The 18,162-nt window shown below is 42.6% G+C and overlaps 1 protein-coding gene across 2 annotated transcripts in view; it reads left to right on the top strand.

Moving 5' to 3' along the window:
* The window catches only part of trappc9 (trafficking protein particle complex subunit 9), a 270,852-nt gene that overhangs the window by 53,648 nt on the left and 199,042 nt on the right, over positions 1 to 18,162 (top strand). For both annotated transcript variants that reach the window (XM_028597569.1, XM_028597568.1), the window contains one exon: positions 3,386 to 3,549. In XM_028597569.1, coding sequence (XP_028453370.1) covers positions 3,386 to 3,549 — 164 coding nt within the window. The remainder of the gene's footprint in view (positions 1 to 3,385; positions 3,550 to 18,162) is intronic.

Raw genomic sequence — 18,162 nt, 5'->3', positions numbered from 1 at the left:
AGTATCCATTTAAGCTGGTAATTGCTGCTGATAATTAAGTTATCATTACTGTTCTACACCCGTTCATATTAGAGTTTAAAGGGTAATAAACAGGTAAGTATTGCACATTTAACTTGAGCACTGCCCAGGTTCTTGTGCATTGAGACACTTAAAATACAACAATACAAACAAAGCAAACCTTGGCTGCTTAACCGAGCATTTTTTTTCTTTCTCCGATGCCAGAAATAGTTGCAGTCCTCTCTCAACTTCAACATCAGAGTAGCCGGTGAATTTGTTTTCATGTACGGTGAAATCCCATTTTTGTAAAAGTGGGAAACATAAGAGGAGAAATCATGGGTTAAATTACTACAAGTAAAGCACCCTGTTGGAGTGTTGTAAATCATTCTGACAGCCGAGCTGCTGAAAAAATCCACTATTTACTGTAGGTCCTGTCTGTAAGTACAGCACTTCAGCAGCTTTTGATGTGGAAACTGTTTTTACTCTCCAGTGTTGGGAGAGTACCACAGCAGATACATGATGCAAATGGAATACAAATGCTATACAGTATCCAACAGTCTGTTGGATGCTCTCGCTGGCTCCACAGGTAGACTTCAGCTTTGACCTCAGTTGAAGAGGTGCCTCATTGACTTCTCAGATATCTTTTTGCCTCTAGCGCAAAGCTTCAGTCTTACAGCTTCTCTCTTTTTTTTCTTTTTTTTATTTGGTTACTAACATCAGTGTTAAACATCTAACATTTTAAAATGCTCTGAGCATAGGTCTGCTGTATGCCTTCAGCCATGTTTTACAAAGCAATTTTACTTTCTGAGTTTAAAGGAGAGAAATATTTGCTAAAATGCACAGGTGTGTTGCTGATAAAGTTGCCAAAGCACTAGTCTATATCCACGACGTTTCACTTCCGGGATTGCTCCGTTGCCGCTGGAAATTCCGGCCGGATGCCCGCTAGCCTTCCGCTTTCTTTGTGTAGGCATTCTAAACTCTGGTGGATTTCTAAGGACTATGGTTGACTGTTCCTCAGATCTCTGCAGGGTAAATCCAGACAGCTAGCTAGACTATCTGTCCAATCTGAGTTTTCTGTTGCACAACTAAAACAACTTTTGAACATACACGTTTGCATGTTTTGCAGCGGCACAGTGGCTCTGCCCGGTGCTTAGTGCCACCCGTGACGTTTGGGATTGGTTGGTCTCAGTTTCTTCATTTAAAAAGGTTTTCCATCGGCTGCTGTATATATTGTGTATGCTGTACGGTCTTAAGAATCAAGGGCCCATATGAGTAAAACAGACATTTTATCATTCACCGAGTGAACAATCCACTGACTGTTCTTAATGACATCAAAACAAAGCTTGTGGCCAGTGTTGAGCGACATTCTTTTATTTATCCCAGGTATGGTTTGGTTACACTTATTCATAAATGGACACATATTAAACATTCAAACTTTAAACCAAATGAGGTTTGATGGCAAAGCCCACGAAGCATTCAGCAAGACTCCCCACTGTGAAAAAGAGCCATCAGCAAATGGCGTTCCAGTTAATGAGATTCTAAAAAGCACTTTATCATCTTCTTCAAAACATGAGAGAGAGTATATGAATCTTCACACATCGCTAGTTGATGAATGCCTCAAGAATTGTTCTTCAAATTATGATAGAAGTATAATGGAACTGTTTGCATCATATCAAGCCACATCAAGCCACACTTGCCTTTGCCATTACAGGCCTTATATCTCTTGTCTTGAGTTGTTTTCTTAGAAATCTTAAAGGGTTAGTTTGGAGTTTTTGGGGGCTTGTATGAGGTACTTATCCATAGCCAGTGTATTCCCTACAGTAGATGGTGATCGACACGCCCCCAGTCAGGAGAGCCAGGCAGATGGCAGCAGTAAAATGTATTTTAACCACCTAAAAATAACTAATACCAAAAATGTTAGCTAAAAATCAGATATAATTAGATTAGTTTCAACGCTTTGCCCTTCCGTCAGACTGCCCTTTACGACAGGGAACTGCAGCAGTTACCTATGCTCTCCTGAGAGCCACCAAACATTTTACCTGGTGTGAATCCAAACTAAAACTCAAAGTCACACAATAACACAAACAAACTAACCGATTAAGGCAGCGGTAGACTAGCAACTCCTATGTTTTTTTTTTTTTTTGGCTTTGGATAGCGCATAGATGGATACAACGGCTTCAGTTCCCTGTTGTAAAGGGCTGTCTGACAACAAGGTTAAGTGGGGAAATTATTCTAAATATAGCATACACTTGAAGGGTAACTACCGTTTTTTCCAACCTGGACCCTATTTTCCTATGTTTTTGTGTCTAAGTGACTGATGGGAACAACAATCTTTGACATTGGTCCAGTATTAAGCGAGATCGTTGCAGCGGCGAAACAAGCTACAATGTAAGTTAATAGGGCAATTGTGCAGCTTGTATTAACCTTCACAAAAGTGTCTGACAACATTATGGAAAGGATCCCTTCAGGGATAGACCTTCAAAACCTCTTTGAGACCTTTCTGTTTAACCAGAAACGGCTCTGAATTTGCTAGCACTAAATCCACCATACTCGAGCAATACTTTTAGCGTGTATAGAGCCAACATATTTTCACTTGTAAATCGGTAAACTGTGTTTATTTCAACCAAAACTAGAGTTGTGATGGTTGGAAAAGGGGGAAGACGACCCAAAACACCTTTTTGTAGTTTTATTTTGTTCTTGTCCACTTTGTGTATTTTACGATGCCAAAATGAGTCTGGTGGGTTTAGCGGACGCAATTTCACGGAAGTTTTTATGTTTAAAAAAAAAAACTTACTCTGTAACAGAAAGGTCGACCTCCTTAGAAATCCTTTCCATAATCTTGTCAGACACGTAGAACATTAATCTGAGCCTGTCAGCGGCAAAAACAAGCACTTTTGTGAAGGTTTTGTGAAGCTACTTACATTGTAGCTTGTTTCGCCACTGCCGACTGCAGCGATCTCGCTTAATACAGGACCAGTGTCAAAGATTGTTGTTCCCATCAGTCACTTAGACACAAAAAGCATAGGAAAATAGGGTCCAGGTTGAAAAGGGTAAAAAACAAAAGGGTAACTTGATTTTTTTTTAGGTGGTCCTTATTTTATGTGTCTAAAATACATTTAGCTGCTGCCCCCATCCACAGCAGTACATGGCTTAGCTTCCGTGTCGGTACTCCTGTCTGCTTCTCCAAACTGGGGGTGTGCTGACCGCCATCTACTGTAAGAAATACACTGATTATGAAAAAGTACTTCATACGACGCTGCTTAAAAAGAAAATCCAAACTATCCCTTTAATTCATATTGACCCCTTCCAGGAATAAAAGCAATAAAATTAGTGCTTTTTACTTTCTATTATCACTGACAAGATCTCTCTTCTCCACAAACCTAAACAGGTCAGCCTACACGCCTCAGCCAACATCCAAAGAGGAACTGTCCAGCACCGTGTCCGTACAACTTTTCAACGGGGAGACACAGCAGCTGACCATCACCTTGGAGAACATTGGCTCTGAGGACATCGAGACTCTGGAGCTCACCTCTAAGATTGTCAGCACCAAAGGTTAGTACCCCCTAAGTACCCCTATCTGATGTCTAAAGCCATATCTGTCGATTCTGTCTTCTATTTTATTTTTTTTTAGTTCTGAATAATTTTCATCTTAGATGATAATGACTGAATATGTGGATTAATAGCACGTGTGAAAACCCGCAAAAGTTAAAAACAAATGATGGGTTGAGCTCATTTATGTGCGTACATGCAGTATTTATCAATGCTTTTTTTTTTTTGTGTGAGGACTGTTTTTTGCTGTACTCCCACTGAGTTTTTGAAACAGCCTCTTGCAGTTCTCGTGTCCGCGGTACAACAGAGATCACTATGCGTTGTCTTTGGCTTCCACATCTTTCATGCCCCCGTGGCTTTTCACTCTGTGTTCCTATCTCTTTGTACAACATCTGCTCAGGTCCTCAGATCTCTGCATTCCCCGCTCACTCCGACTGGCTGTCTCTGTCTCGCTCTCTTGCTTTCTTGTCTTTGTCCCACTGTTCTCTGTGGAAAAAAAAAGAAGCAGCTGCAGTATCAAAATAGGCCGCAGCATTTCCAAACATGGCACTAATAAATGAGAAATCACGCTTCGATAACATCTGTACCAGTGCTACCTGTGGTCAGGAGTCCAGCCTTGTGGTAAACCGTAATGACTAAATTCTATTCCATAGACTGTAATTTATTTGAAACCTCTCTGTAAGAGAATTCCAATAGTCATGTTCAGCATTATTTTTTGTGATTAACAATGTTTTATTTGCCTTCTTCTCAACAAAACCTATAACTCACAACATCAACCCCCCACCCCACCCCTTTCATCACCACCCACCCAGACAAAAGTCAAGAAAATATGACCCCGCAACTACAACATTCTAGACCATTCAACAAAATAGTAACAAAATAGACAATAAACCATGAACCAAATAAACATATGTATAAATGACATCATCATAAGCCGTCTCTCATGTCTCTCCCCAGCACTGCTTCTTAGGAGTCCTCCAGAAAGCTCAGGTCCTTTCCCCATTTTCTAGTGTAGACATCCAATCTGGCAAACCATTTATATGACCTAGGCCACCACCCTAGCCATCTCACAAGCCCACTCCTGGATTGACGCCCCCCCTTCATTCTTCCATCCTCTTTGAAGAATCTGTCTGGCTATCATTAAAATAGTCTGGACCCAGCTTATGTGCTTATCCATCCCGTTTAGGATTGACCAGTCTCCCACAGCAAATAATCTTGGGCTGAATGGAACCTGGGTCCCTACAATCCGACATAGGTTATCATGTATCCCGGTCCAAAATTGCTGGACCTTCTCACAGGACCATAGGACATGAAGTAATTGGCCATCCTCTCTTACATTTCCAACAATTTTGTTTCGTTTCAGACCAATTCTAAACAATCTGGAGAGAGCCTAATAGAAGCCATGCATAATCACATCGCGTGACATAGTTTTATGTCCAGCATTATTATAGTGCATTTATTCTATCATTTATGTAGACTTCCTTTGGTCCACAAACCGTTTGAAATACTGACATGTAATTATTTTCAGACTTTACATTTTATTTTTGTCAATATAGTAAAGAGTAACCAAGCTGTACCCTGGATTTGGGTGCTCTACGGTACCAATTGATATCACTGCAGAGAGAAGAGCCCGAATCCTACTAAATTTTTAAAGCTGATATAGACAGGAGTATACAAGTTGTACTGCAGTTCCTATAAGGTCAACAAAATATACCACATAGTTTACAATTGTTGTCTGTGAACATGTTATAAATGCAGAGCTACATCACACATTGGATAATCGTTGTTCAACTCTCTATGTAAACTGTATTTGCCCCATTCATTAAAAAACATTAAATGTAATGCGCTCAGTATTCAAAAGTAAAAAAAAAGATCTGATAACAAAAAAAAAGCATTGGCCGATTTTCTTTAAATTGACAAATCTCGACTGTGACAAAGATGTGTACAAAGTCAGACATTATACAGTTGAAAATAAACTTCGTCGGTGCTTTCTAATGGACAAACGATGTGATGGCGACACTAGTCAGCTTATCTTTGGTGTTTTTGTACGGCAATTCATCGTTACTTATTGCTTTGATTCCCAACCAGGGGTACTTTTATCTAATGGAGGTAGGGTCAGTGTAACGCTTATCAGTTCAATTTTCTAAGCACAAACGGACATTTGGAAAAACAGAAAAATGGGTTCAAATATCAAAATTTTCATTTTTTTCCACCTAAATTACAAAATTGGATCTTTAACCTGTTTTTCCAATTTTCTGTTTTTATTCAGAGGATCAGAAATTTAGAAAATTACAAAACTGTGTCTGGGCTCCAATTATTCAATACTGCAATGGTATTCTCTTCCTCTACTTTGCGGAATATGCAGGTCATTAACTGCATATGGACCAAAAAAACTAAAAACTGATAGACTTTGGGGTCAGAGGTGCTTGCAACTGATGGTTTCGAGTCGGGGGGCGGGGGGTAACTAGGCAGAACAAGGGAGAGAATACCATTGCAGTATTGAATAATTGGAGCTCAAATGCAATTTTGTAATTTTCAAAATTTCTGATCCTCTGAATAAAAATAGAAAATTGGAAAAACAGTTTGAATATCCAATTTTTAAATTTGTCGAGACGGGAAAAAAATTGGATATTGGAACCCATTTTTCTGTTTTTCCAAATGTCCGTTTGTGCTTAGAAAATTGAACTGATAAGCGTTACACTGACCAGGTAGCTCTGCACATATTAAGGGGTTCATAGGAAGAATGCAACGTAGTTCAGCTAGTTTGAAAAACAGATATTATGATTTGACTGGGAAAAAATATATTCTTTTATATAACTAATAGTGTTAAGTCACACAATAAACAACACAATTACAACTCAAATACATTTGAAACATGATGTGTGTCAATCAAGGGTACTTGGGCTCATCTGATAGTGCTGAAAAGAGATGTTGGGAGACATGACATATACCGGGACACCGATCTGTGAGCAGCTACAATCACCTGGTAATATTGCCCATGCTATGTACAGTATTGGCCAGACAAAAGGTGTTTTGTTTTATCTAATTGAAAAGCAGTTCTCCAAAAATTTCGCTTGAATTGGACACTTAAGTCGCATTTCACTCTACAGTATATTCAACAGAACCAAAACCGATGTTTGGCTATAAAATGATACCTATCTTTTAGACACAGTTATTGTTAACACCCGAACCAGAAGCATGTAGTGGAAGAAGCAGATTATTTATTCTTTCTTTGTCTCCTTAAACCCACTCTGTGAGAAACCCTTTTAACAACAGTTTTTGACCTGCTATTCTCAAAATATAGCTGATTGGACCATACTAGAAAATAGGGTTACACTTTACTCAAAGTTATCTACATAAGAGTGACGTGACACTGTCATGAACGTGTCATAAACATTATAAACAGTCATAAACGTTTATGACGTAACGTCAGTAAGTGCCATTTGGTTTTTGTCATGACAAGTTATGGTTAGAGTTAGGGTTCATGTGTCATGACTGTGTCATGTGTTCATGACCGTGTCATGTCACTCATATGTCTACCTTTTTTAAGTAGTTAGTGTTACTGAAAGTGTTACTGAAAACGGTAGTGTTTCCTCTGATTCCACCTTTTGAATGCAGTAGATTCAGGATATGCAATAGATTTTTCAAACACTTTCTAACCATGCCTATGCTCTCAGCAGCAGTTCGATCACACAGTGATGAGCCAGTATATATGGAATTGATCTGACATTTCCAAACTGGCTTCAGGGTTTTGCGTTTAATTGAAGACCGGCTAAACTAACAAAGCAGAAAATGCCCCACTGTTGCTCAGTGATTTCACAAATAAATAAATGTTGATACACGGGTCGGTTAAAATTCAACAGCCCATCAATGTTTAAAATGCAGTTAGACATGAGACAGAAAATATAGCTCCATCAAAGTGAATGCTTTCTTTAAAACCCAACGATAAATTAACCTTTTCTGTCCATTTCGTTTTCCCCTCAACTTTTTCAGTCACAGTTTCTAAATCTGCATGGCTGGTCAAAGGCCAGAGGCCGAAAAATCTCTTAAGAAGTGGAAAAATGGTTATTTTTAAGTCGTAGCATATAAAACTGGCCAGCAGAGAAACCCCCCAACAGAGCTCTTCTTCTGTCACTTTCCCGTTCAAACGTCTTCTGAATCATTGTTGTCTTTATCTTGTGGTTTCTTCATCTTTTTTCAGTCTTTTCAAGTTGTCCAGCAAATCCTTATCTGCTCCAGTTTATTCAGTTCCTTATTCTCCACTTTCTTCTACATTGAGTTCTTTGACCTCTGTGTTCCTATCCAGGGCTGCAGAGTGACCAGTAGCACTTGTTCTTTGAAGCCTCATTGAAAGTGCAATCCTTTGGATACTTTGTTCTAGTTCTTTTAACTCACACAGTCTCCACTGTTATAGACCAACAACAAGTTCGATGATAGATGGTCTGCTGCTGAGTTAAATTTCACACCTTTTAAAGACCTCATATTATGCTAATTTTCAGGTTCATAATTTAATTTAGATCTTATGTCAGAATAGCTTTACATAGTTTCATTTTCAAATAACACCATATTTTTGTTGTACTGCACATGGCTGCAGCTGTGTGTTGAGCTCTCTGTTTTAGCTACAGAGTGAGGCATCTCGCTTCAGTCCCATCTTTGTTGGGAGTCGCACATGCTCAGTAGCTAGGTAAGGACTACTAGCCAGTCAGAAGCAGAGTATGAGGGCGTGCCCTGACAGTAGCTAGGTAAGGACTACTAGCCAGTCAGAAGCAGAGTATGAGGGCGTACCCTCACAGTAGCTAGGTAAGGACTACTAGCCAGTCAGAAGCAGAGTATGAGCGCGTGCCATGCTAGCAGCTAAGCGAGCATTATAACACGTGTTCCAAAGTGACCACGTTTGTCTCTGAAGCAAAGGCTGGACAACAACAGAGCTGTTTGGAGCAGTTTTGTGAACAGTGTTTTCTGTTGGAGATGATAAGTCCCTTTTGGGGTGGACTTTGGGCTTTCTCACTTTGTAAACCTTTAACGTGCACAAAAAAGATAAATGACACAATAAAGGAAAGGGGAAAAGCCAAAAAGCATAATATGAGCACTTTAAAGTTCTTCACTGTTTGTTTTCCTCCTTTAAAGCTCACCCCTTACTCCTGATCTAAAGAGGTTTGCATTTAAATGTAGCGCAAATTTTAACCAAAATTCTAGATAATCAGCAAAAGAGAATGTGAAATAATTTGTATTTCCCTCAGTATTTTTGGCATATTGTGATCAAAACATGGTGCTAATTCTACAGTTGGGTTCCATTAAACCATTGAAGTAGAAGAAGAGGACACAATAAGATGATATAGGTAAAATAGCTCCAATCAAATCTCAAACAGTGGAAACCCATGTAGAAAACAGGATAGAAATAAGGCATATGGCATGCAGTTTATTTTATGTATTCATTTGAAGAAAGTTAGTCTCCACATCGCTCCACACCATGGGTGATTTTTAGACCCCTAAAAAGGGTTCTTATTAAACTAAAAAGTACTTATTGATACCTCACTTTGAGGACTAAAACCATCCTTCTACAATACCTTTTTGTCATTTACCAAAATGAGGCAAACTTCTCAAATGCTTCCCTGTTTGTCTAAACATTACAAGCCTTAGAGAGAGGCTGACATTAGGAAAATATTTAAATCAAAGAAATGCCAGCCTTCTGTTCTTCAGTCTTCAATAGGGAATTACTGTAATTGTTGGGGTTTTGGAATTTATAGAGTGTGGTCTAGACCTACTCTATCTGTAAAGTGTCTCGAGATAACTTTTGTTATGATTTGATACTATAAATAAAATTGAATTCAATTCAATACGCGATTACGCGTTGCTATGGAACCATTACACCCTGTACTGGAAATGGCACCCAAACCTAATTACTAAGCAACTTCCTATAAATAATTATAAATCAATCACTAAGTGAATACACATACAGTGATCACATTAAAAATTATCACATTAGCCGTTAAGAATATTGGTTATATGTATGTATTAATACTTTAAAGCAATAGCAGATAGCAATAGCTACTTTTGCGCACAGCGACTCGAGTGATGCGTTTTATGTCACCGCTGAGAAAGAACAACAGAGGCGTTTACAAGATAATGACCTCTTCTGAAGAGTCCATTTTTTTTTATTTTTTAATCCTCCGTGTTGTCCTCAATCTGATGGGATAAACGCTACCATCAAATGCGTTGAGGAGGGGTGGGGGTCACCGAAGGCTTGCGTCATGTGGATGCACCGACTGTTGTTGTCATTACTTAGAATTCTTCATGGGAGCGACAGAAACTACAACCCCCCCACCCATCTCTCTCTCTCTCTCTCTCTCTCTCTCTCTCTCTCTCTCTCTCTCTCTCTCTCTCTCTCTCTCTCTCTCTCTCTCTCTGCTGTTGTCCCCGAGGGAACTTAGGAAGTAATGTTACCATCAGTAGTCTTCCCTCTAACAGTGCAGTCAGTATTGTACTGGCTATTTTGGATCTCTGCTACAAAAACAAACCAGTCTTCAAAGTAGTCCAATGCAATTGTTTAGTTATTGTATATTTAGCTCATGGAAACGTGAAGAGGATACAGCAGTGATTATTATAAAGTATGGACATCTCACGCTGAATTCCTCTCACCCTGGACACAAACTGTTTGAACCAATCCCCCCCCCTCCCCTTTAACCTACATACACCTGCTCATTGCACATACTGTATATTTTTTGCACATTCTGCACCCAATCCATTCAGCCTCCTTTTTCTTATGTTAAACGGCTATTATGTAAGCACATCTTGTACCCCGCACAATCTGGTTATTTTTTTCTATTCGTGGCATAGTGACCACAGTAAAGATTGCTTCCTTTTCAACCTTCTGCCATTTCCTTAGGTGTGCTCTCGCACTAGTCTTCATTACAGCACAAAGGAAGAAAAAGAACACCTGTAAGCAGTAAGAATAGCACATCTGAGCTGCCTGTAAGAGACCTTTTTGAAGGCCATTTTAATGTCAGATCAGCTTCCGTCTGGAGTGTGTCACAGGGGTCATGTTTTAAATTTAATCTGGGTTTCGCTTTGTTCCTAAAGGCTATCTGTGATAGTTTGATGTTTTTAAGTGGTTGTTTTGAGTGATAACGTATCCAGGACGCGGTCTTATCACAAAGGTTATTTAAGAAATTTCCCCTCGGACATTAGCAGCTATTGTAATTGCGAATTGTAATTTGTTTGAAAAGATACAATTTTGTTATAGAACCAAATCAGGAGCGCGTCTATCAGACAGTGACTCAACCCGGTTGAGATGTTCCATGGCAGTGAGCCTCACAATGTGCATGTTTTTTAAAAGTAAAGAAAAACACCACCTGTGTCCCATGTCTCATTAAGATCTATTAATTTACTCTTCAGGATATTACAACCAGTTGTAAAGTCTCACTTCTCGCACCACAAACAAGTTTGACTGTTTTTATATTTTCCAAAGTTGTCCTTATTTTTAGTAGTTGGTGCAGATGGAGTAGCAGCTGTCCAACCTTCACTTTCTTTCTTTATAAAAGACTGGCAAACATTAACGGATCAGTCACTTTGCAGTGTTCAAAAAATCCCCTAATTTTCTTGAGGCTTTTCTAGTTAACAGTATATGTTGCATATTTATTATTCTCTCATGGCTGAGGAAGGTAATCAGTGGTATGGAAATTACCCACATGGCTACATTTATTTAACCAGATTTTAGATCTCCATTTTCGGTCTGCTGAGATAATTGTTTAAGCTTCTGAGGTGCCATTTGTGTTTGTTTTAATATTACTGATTACTTTTTTTTTTTATGTCTGCTAAAGCATACAGTACATATCTGCTGTGTAAATCATGTGTTGTCCTCATGTGTTGAGAAAAGACTCCGAAACCAAAATGGCAAAATTGATATTTTAAGTTTTTTGGTTTCGTGACTGCGTCCTATTTTTCTTTTAATCCGTCAGAATACGGTTACTTCGTTGATGGATAACTTGTTTCTTTACAGCCAATCACGTTGGCTGAATTCTTTTTTAAACCAATCTAACCACTTAATTTTTAGACAAGATTTGTATGAAGCAGTTATGTAAGCTCAGCCTGCCAACTCCTGTCAATCAAACACGGATACGCCCCTCCAGCCACTGATATGTAAAGGGAAATTTCTGATATTTCCCCAAAGACCATTTTTCTCTCTCTCTTTTTTTAGTAATGAAAAACTGCTAAGAGATGAAGGGTGTGACGGTGCACAGAGGTTATGGTTCGGGTCATATCCCAGTTGAGTCAGGAGTTAAGGATACATTTCTTTTTATTTATTTTGAACAGACAGTAGTGCAAGTGTCAAAGACTGGGGACTGAGGTAACAGTTTGTGAACTTTGGATCCACATTGTGTGCATCCATCTACATACCGTGTATTCTACGTAAGTTGTGTGCACCATGCTGTGCACCGTGACGGTTCGTTCATTTATCAGACATGAAAAATGACATCAAAGATGTAATATGTTTACTAGCGATCACGTGCAGTGAATGGTTAATGTGCTTTTACCGCCGTTTTTGTGAGGCCAGAGGGAAAATGTGGCATTTTAAAAGTAGCCTATATTTACGCTAGCTATGAGAGTGATATTTTTACGTCTGTTTCGGAGCGACGGAGGAAAAATATTTCCGGGTTTCGGTACCCAACCCTAATAATTTGTGACTGCAAAAAAGATAACTAAATGTGATTTCAGTTAAACTTTAAACAACCTTTGAACGTACACACGCTCCACCAAAACAAGTTCCTTCCCGAGGCTACTGTATATAGTAGCAGCACCGTGGCTCTGTCCGGCTCTTAGCACCGCCCAAGAGACGATTGTGATTGGTTTAAAGAGAGGCCAATAAACCAGAGCACGTTTTTCTCCCATCCCAGAATGTCGTGTGGACTAGCCAGACCCTCCTCCGTAGCGCTGTGGAGGAAGTTCTGGCAATGCAAGACTGGACTTTAGATTAACGGTTGGTAATTTAGTAGGTTACATTAAAGGCTTACCTCAAGGGCAAGACAGCAGTATTGAGGGTGTGTTTGCTTGGGAAGATTTTGAATTGAGGAAGAGGAGAAGGAAAATTGCAAGTTATCTTGCAAGTTTTTTTATTGTCCTGTCTAAGAGCTTGTTATGGGAGTCTAGTGGGCTATAGAGCTATTTCTTTTAAGGTTAAAATTTTTTTTTATTTCTTATAGTCAGCATAGAAACGGTGTTTATGGCAGAGTGCCTTCTGTTTTCTGCTAACAAGAATGAACCCTGGAAACCTGTTGGTAGATGAGCTCTAAAGGCTGATAATTCACAGGCATTGGAGTATACTGCTTTCTGCACTGCAGTCACACTGCAGATTGTGTTTCCTGTCTCTGTTACGCAGTACAACAATTTGCTGTGTTCTAGGTTTATAATCATCTTGAATAACACAGCCTTTAAGTGTCCCCCCTTGTTACTTGATGGAGTCCTTTTGTAAACGCTTTCAAGTGTCTGAAAATGACAGTTCAGCCTAGGCTCGTGTACTGCCTCAAAGGGAGAACAGCGTCGTGGGCTGCATTATACAACCCAACCTGCTAATTGCATTGCAGTGCAATTGATCATCTAGTTCTTTTTTATTTTTTTTATTAATGTAAATTCATCTTTTTTTTTTTTTTTTTTTTTTTTTTTTTTTTTTGCCCTTAACTTCTCAAACCACTGCGGATTCAAGAAAAGTGCTTCATAATATACCTCACCCTTGAAGTAAATTACCACATTTTAATGAATATGTATTTTTAATTTGGTCAATCTAATTTCGACTGGTGTTTTGCCACCTCATTCCATTAATGATGAGGAATCATCCACCTAAAATGAACTATAAAAAATTAATTACAGGTTATTTCGAAAAAGGATACAGCTCTCTGAATATAGGCAGCTAGAACTGCGTTAACTCTAACTATTAAGCATGCTATTTTTTTGGCATTTGCGTCGGGTTTATGTCATAGTAAGTGTAAGTTTGTACAGCCTCACAGACCGCTTGGCTGTAGACTCGTAGTCTAGTTCAGATGGATTTTCTTGCAAACATTATGAATGATCTCTCCCCCCTTGTTTAAAGATAGTCTCCCCATGTTAACATTCATACTCGGCATGTGTACCCCAGGCGTGTATGCTGTGTGAATTGTGATGCTATGCTTTTTCTGCATGCCCGATCGCTAAGCAGCAGCTCAGTGATGCAGTAGTCTCGCTTTGCCTTCCTCCACAGCGCTGCTGAGGAGGGTCTGGCGAGTCCACATAACATTCCGGGATGGGAGAAAACCGTGCTCTGGTTTATTGCCATTTCTTTAAACCAATCACAACCGTCTTGGGCGGTGCTGAGCGCCGAGTGGAGCCACGGTGCCGCTGCAGAATAGCCTCGGGAAGGAACTTGTTTTGGTGGAACATGTGTACGTTTAAAAGTTGTTTTAGTCATGCGAGAGAAAACTCAGATTGGACAGATAGTCTAGCTAGCTGTCTGGATTTACCCTGCAGAGATCTGAGGAGCAGTTAACCGTAGTCCTCATAAATAAACCGGAGTTCAAAATTACAACCTAAAGAAAGCGGAAAATAACAGTCATTCGGCCGAAAAGCGTGACATCCATCGGAATTTCCGGAATCCCGGAAGGGGAACGTGATGCAGTAGGTACCGAGGCTGTAGTGTCACACTGCAGCACCACGGTGACAGGACTTACCATCCCTGGTCATCATATTACCTTGTCTCCCACCGGCCTGTGCCTCCTGAGTTATAACCTGGAAGTGGCTTTAGACAGGCCACTGTTACGGGGGCCTCTCTGAAGCCCTCTGCGTTTTTCTGCGGGAACTAAATGAATAAAAGATGAAGAGTCACAGTAGGAAGACATCTGGGGCACAAACAAACATTACTCTTCCAGCCACAGCACAGCCATCATGACATATAAGGCAGCAGATCAGTTTCTCAAAAACAAATATTTATTCATAAGAAAATCTTTCTAGATAACAAAAGCAAACACTTTGTAATCTATATAAAAAAATATATTGTATCGTATTCAAATAGGAGTAACCATTAACTGAGTTGTCTCTAAATAGCAGACATAGCAACGATAAGACCTTTTGTTTATCACTGCTACCGTATTGCTCCTCTGTTTAGATAGATAGATAGATAGATAGATAGATAGATAGATAGATAGATAGATAGATAGATAGATAGATAGATAGATAGATAGATAGATAGATCGACTTGTATAACATGGTGATGTTTCTTTCTTTCGATCGATCTTTATTTTCATTGTGCTTGGAGCACAATGAAAATCTGTTCAGCCGCTCTTCAGAATCAGAAAGGAGTAGGGTAACTACTGCCACAGTAGTAACCCTACGTGGAATTTGCCGTGGGCCAAATTCTCTGGGCGGGCAAAGCAGAGAAAGGGGGAGGTAACCTTGCTCCTTATGACCTCATAAGGAGAAGATTCCAGATCGACCCATCTGAGCTTTCATTTTCTCAAAGGCAGAGCAAGATACCCAGGGCTCGGTTTACACCTATCACCATTTCTAGCCACTGGGGGACCATAGACAGGCTGGGGGAACTCATATTAATGTTAAAAAACCTCATAAAGTGACATTTTCATGCCATGGGACCTTTAAACATACCGTAGTTGCCATGTGCAGGTATTGTAGAAAGCGAGAATTTTAGAAAACTTGGCATTTAATGTCCATCTCCATCCATCTTCGTCCGCTTATCCGGTGTCGGGTCGCGGGGGGAGCAGCTCCAGCAGGGGACCCCAAACTTCCCTTTCCCGAGCAACATTAACCAGCTCCGACTGGGGGATCCCGAGGCGTTCCCAGGCCAGGTTGGAGATATAATCCCTCCACCTAGTCCTGGGTCTTCCCGAGGCCTCCTCCCAGCTGGACGTGCCTGGAACACCTCCCTAGGGGGCGCCCAGGGGCATCCTTACCAGATGCCCGAACCACCTCAACTGGCTCCTTTCGACGCAAAGGAGCAGCGGCTCTACTCCGAGCTCCTCACGGATGACTGAGCTTCTCACCCTATCTCTAAGGGAGACGCCAGCCACCCTCCTGAGGAAACCCATTTCGCCGCTTGTACCCTGGATCTCGTTCTTTCGGTCATGACCCAGCCTTCATGACCATAGGTGAGGGTAGGAACGAAAACTGACCGGTAGATCGAGAGCTTTGCCTTCTGGCTCAGCTCTCTTTTTCGTCACAACGGTGCGATAGATTGAATGCAATACCGCCCCGCTGCGCCCGATTCTCCGACCAATCTCCCGCTCCATTGTCCCCTCACTCATGAACAAAACCCCAAGGTACTTGAACTCCTTCACTTGGGGTAAGGACTCATTCCCTACCTGGAGAAGGCATTCCATCGGTTTCCTGCTGAGAACCATGGCCTCCGATTTAGAGGTGCTGATCCTCATCCCAACCGCTTGACACTCGGTTGCGAACCGATCCAGTGAGTGCTGAAGGTCGCAGGCCGATGATGCCATCAGGACCACATCATCTGCAAAGAGCAGCGATGAGATCCCCAGCCCACCAAACTGCAACCCCTCCCCACCCCGACTACGCCTCGATATCCTGTCCATAAATATTACAAACAGGATTGGTGACAAAGCGCAGCCCTGGCGGAGGCCAACCCTCACCTGAAACGAGTCCGACTTACTACCGAGAACCCGGACACAGCTCTCACTTTGGTCATACAGAGATTGGATGGCCCTGAGTAGAGACCCCTCACCCCATACTCCCGCAGCACCTCCCACAGTATCTCCCGGGGACCCGGTCATACGCCTTCTCCAAATCCACAAAACACATGTAGACCCGGTTGGGCATACTCCCAGGCTCCCTCCAGGATCCTTGCGAGAGTGAAGAGCTGGTCCGTTGTTCCACGACCAGGACGGAATCCGCATTGTTCCTCCTCAACCCGAGGTTCGACTATCGGCCGAACCCTCCTTTCCAGCACCTTGGAGTAGACTTTACCAGGGAGGCTGAGAAGTGTGATACCCCTATAATTGGCACACACCCTCTGGTCCCCCTTTTTAAAAGAGGAACCACCACCCCAGTCTGCCACTCCTTTGGCACCGTCCCAGACTTCCACGCAATGTTGAAGAGGCGTGTCAACCAGGACAACCCCTCCACACCCAGAGCCTTGAGCATTTCTGGACGGATCTCATCAATCCCCGGGGCTTTGCCACTGTGTAGTTGTTTGACTACATCAGTGACTTCCGCCTGGGAAATCGACGACAATCCCCCGTTATCCTCCAGCTCTGCCTCTAACATAGAGGGCGTATTAGTCGGATTCAGGAGTTCCTCAAAGTGCTCCCTCCACCGCCCTATTACCTCCTCAGTGGAGGTCAACAGTGTCCCATCCTTACTGTACACAGCTTGGATGGTTCCCCGCCCCCTCCTGAGGTGGCGAACAGTTTTCCAGAAACACTTTGGTGCCGACCGAAAGTCCTTCTCCATGTCTTCTCCAAACTTCTCCCACACCCGCTGCTTTGCCTCTTTCACGGCAGAGGCTGCAGCCCTTCGGGCCCTTCGGTACCCTGCAACTGCCTCCGGAGTCCTCCGAGATAACATATCCCGGAAGGACTCCTTCTTCAGTCGGACGGCTTCCCTGACCACTGGTGTCCACCACGGTGTTCGTGGGTTACCGCCCCTTGAGGCACCTAAGATCCTAAGACCACAGCTCCTCGCCGCAGCTTCAGCAATGGAAACTTTGAACATTGTCCACTCGGGTTCAATGCCCCCAGCCTCCACAGGGATGCACGAAAAGCTCCGCCGGAGGTGTGAGTTGAAAGTCTGTCGGACAGGGGCCTCCTCCAGACGTTCCCAATTTACCCGCACTACACGTTTGGGCTTACCAGGTCTTCTCCGTGAACCATCACCTTATCGTGGTGGAGAGGTTTGTGTGTCTCTGTGAACCTGAGGGCTGTGTTGTCTGGAGCTTTGTGCTCCTGGTAGGGTCTCCCAAGGCAAAGTGGTCTCAGGTGAGGGGCCAGACAAAGAATGGTTCAAAAACCCCAATGAAGAAGCAAGGTAGAGATGGAGTGACCCTGCCCGGAGGAAGCCGGGGCCCCGCCTGGAGCCAGGCCCAGACGGGCGGGCTCGTCGGCGAGCGCCTGGTGGCCGGGTTTGCCACGGAGCCCGGCCGGGCACAGCCCGAACAAGCTACGTGGCTCCCATCTCTCCAGCCCATGGGCCCACCACCTGTGGGAGGAACCGTTGGGGTCGGGTGCGATGCCACATGGGTGGCAGTGAAGGTCAGGGGCCTCGACGGACCAGACCCGGGCGGCAGACGCTGGCTCTGGGGACGTGGAACGCCACCTCTCTGTGGGGAAGGAGCCGGAACTGGTGCGGGAGGTGGAGCGCTACCGTTAGATCTGGTGGGGCTTACCTCACGCACAGTCTCGGTTCTGGAACCATACTCCTGGATAGGGGTTGGACTCTTTTCTTCTCCGGAGTTGCCCAGGGTGTGAGGCGCCGGGCGGGTGTGGGGATACTCACAAGCCCCGGCTGAGCGCCCGCTGTGTTGGAGTTTACCCCGTGGACGAGAGGGTCGCCTCCCCACGCCTGCGGGTTGTGGGGGAAAACTCTGACTGTTGTTTGTGCATATGCACCAAACAGGAG

The sequence above is a fragment of the Perca flavescens genome, chromosome 14 (assembly GCF_004354835.1).
Source record: "Perca flavescens isolate YP-PL-M2 chromosome 14, PFLA_1.0, whole genome shotgun sequence".
Classification (NCBI taxonomy): domain Eukaryota; kingdom Metazoa; phylum Chordata; class Actinopteri; order Perciformes; family Percidae; genus Perca; species Perca flavescens.
The sequence above is the reverse complement of the archived record's forward strand: the minus strand, read 5'-3'. Positions and strand labels throughout refer to the sequence as shown.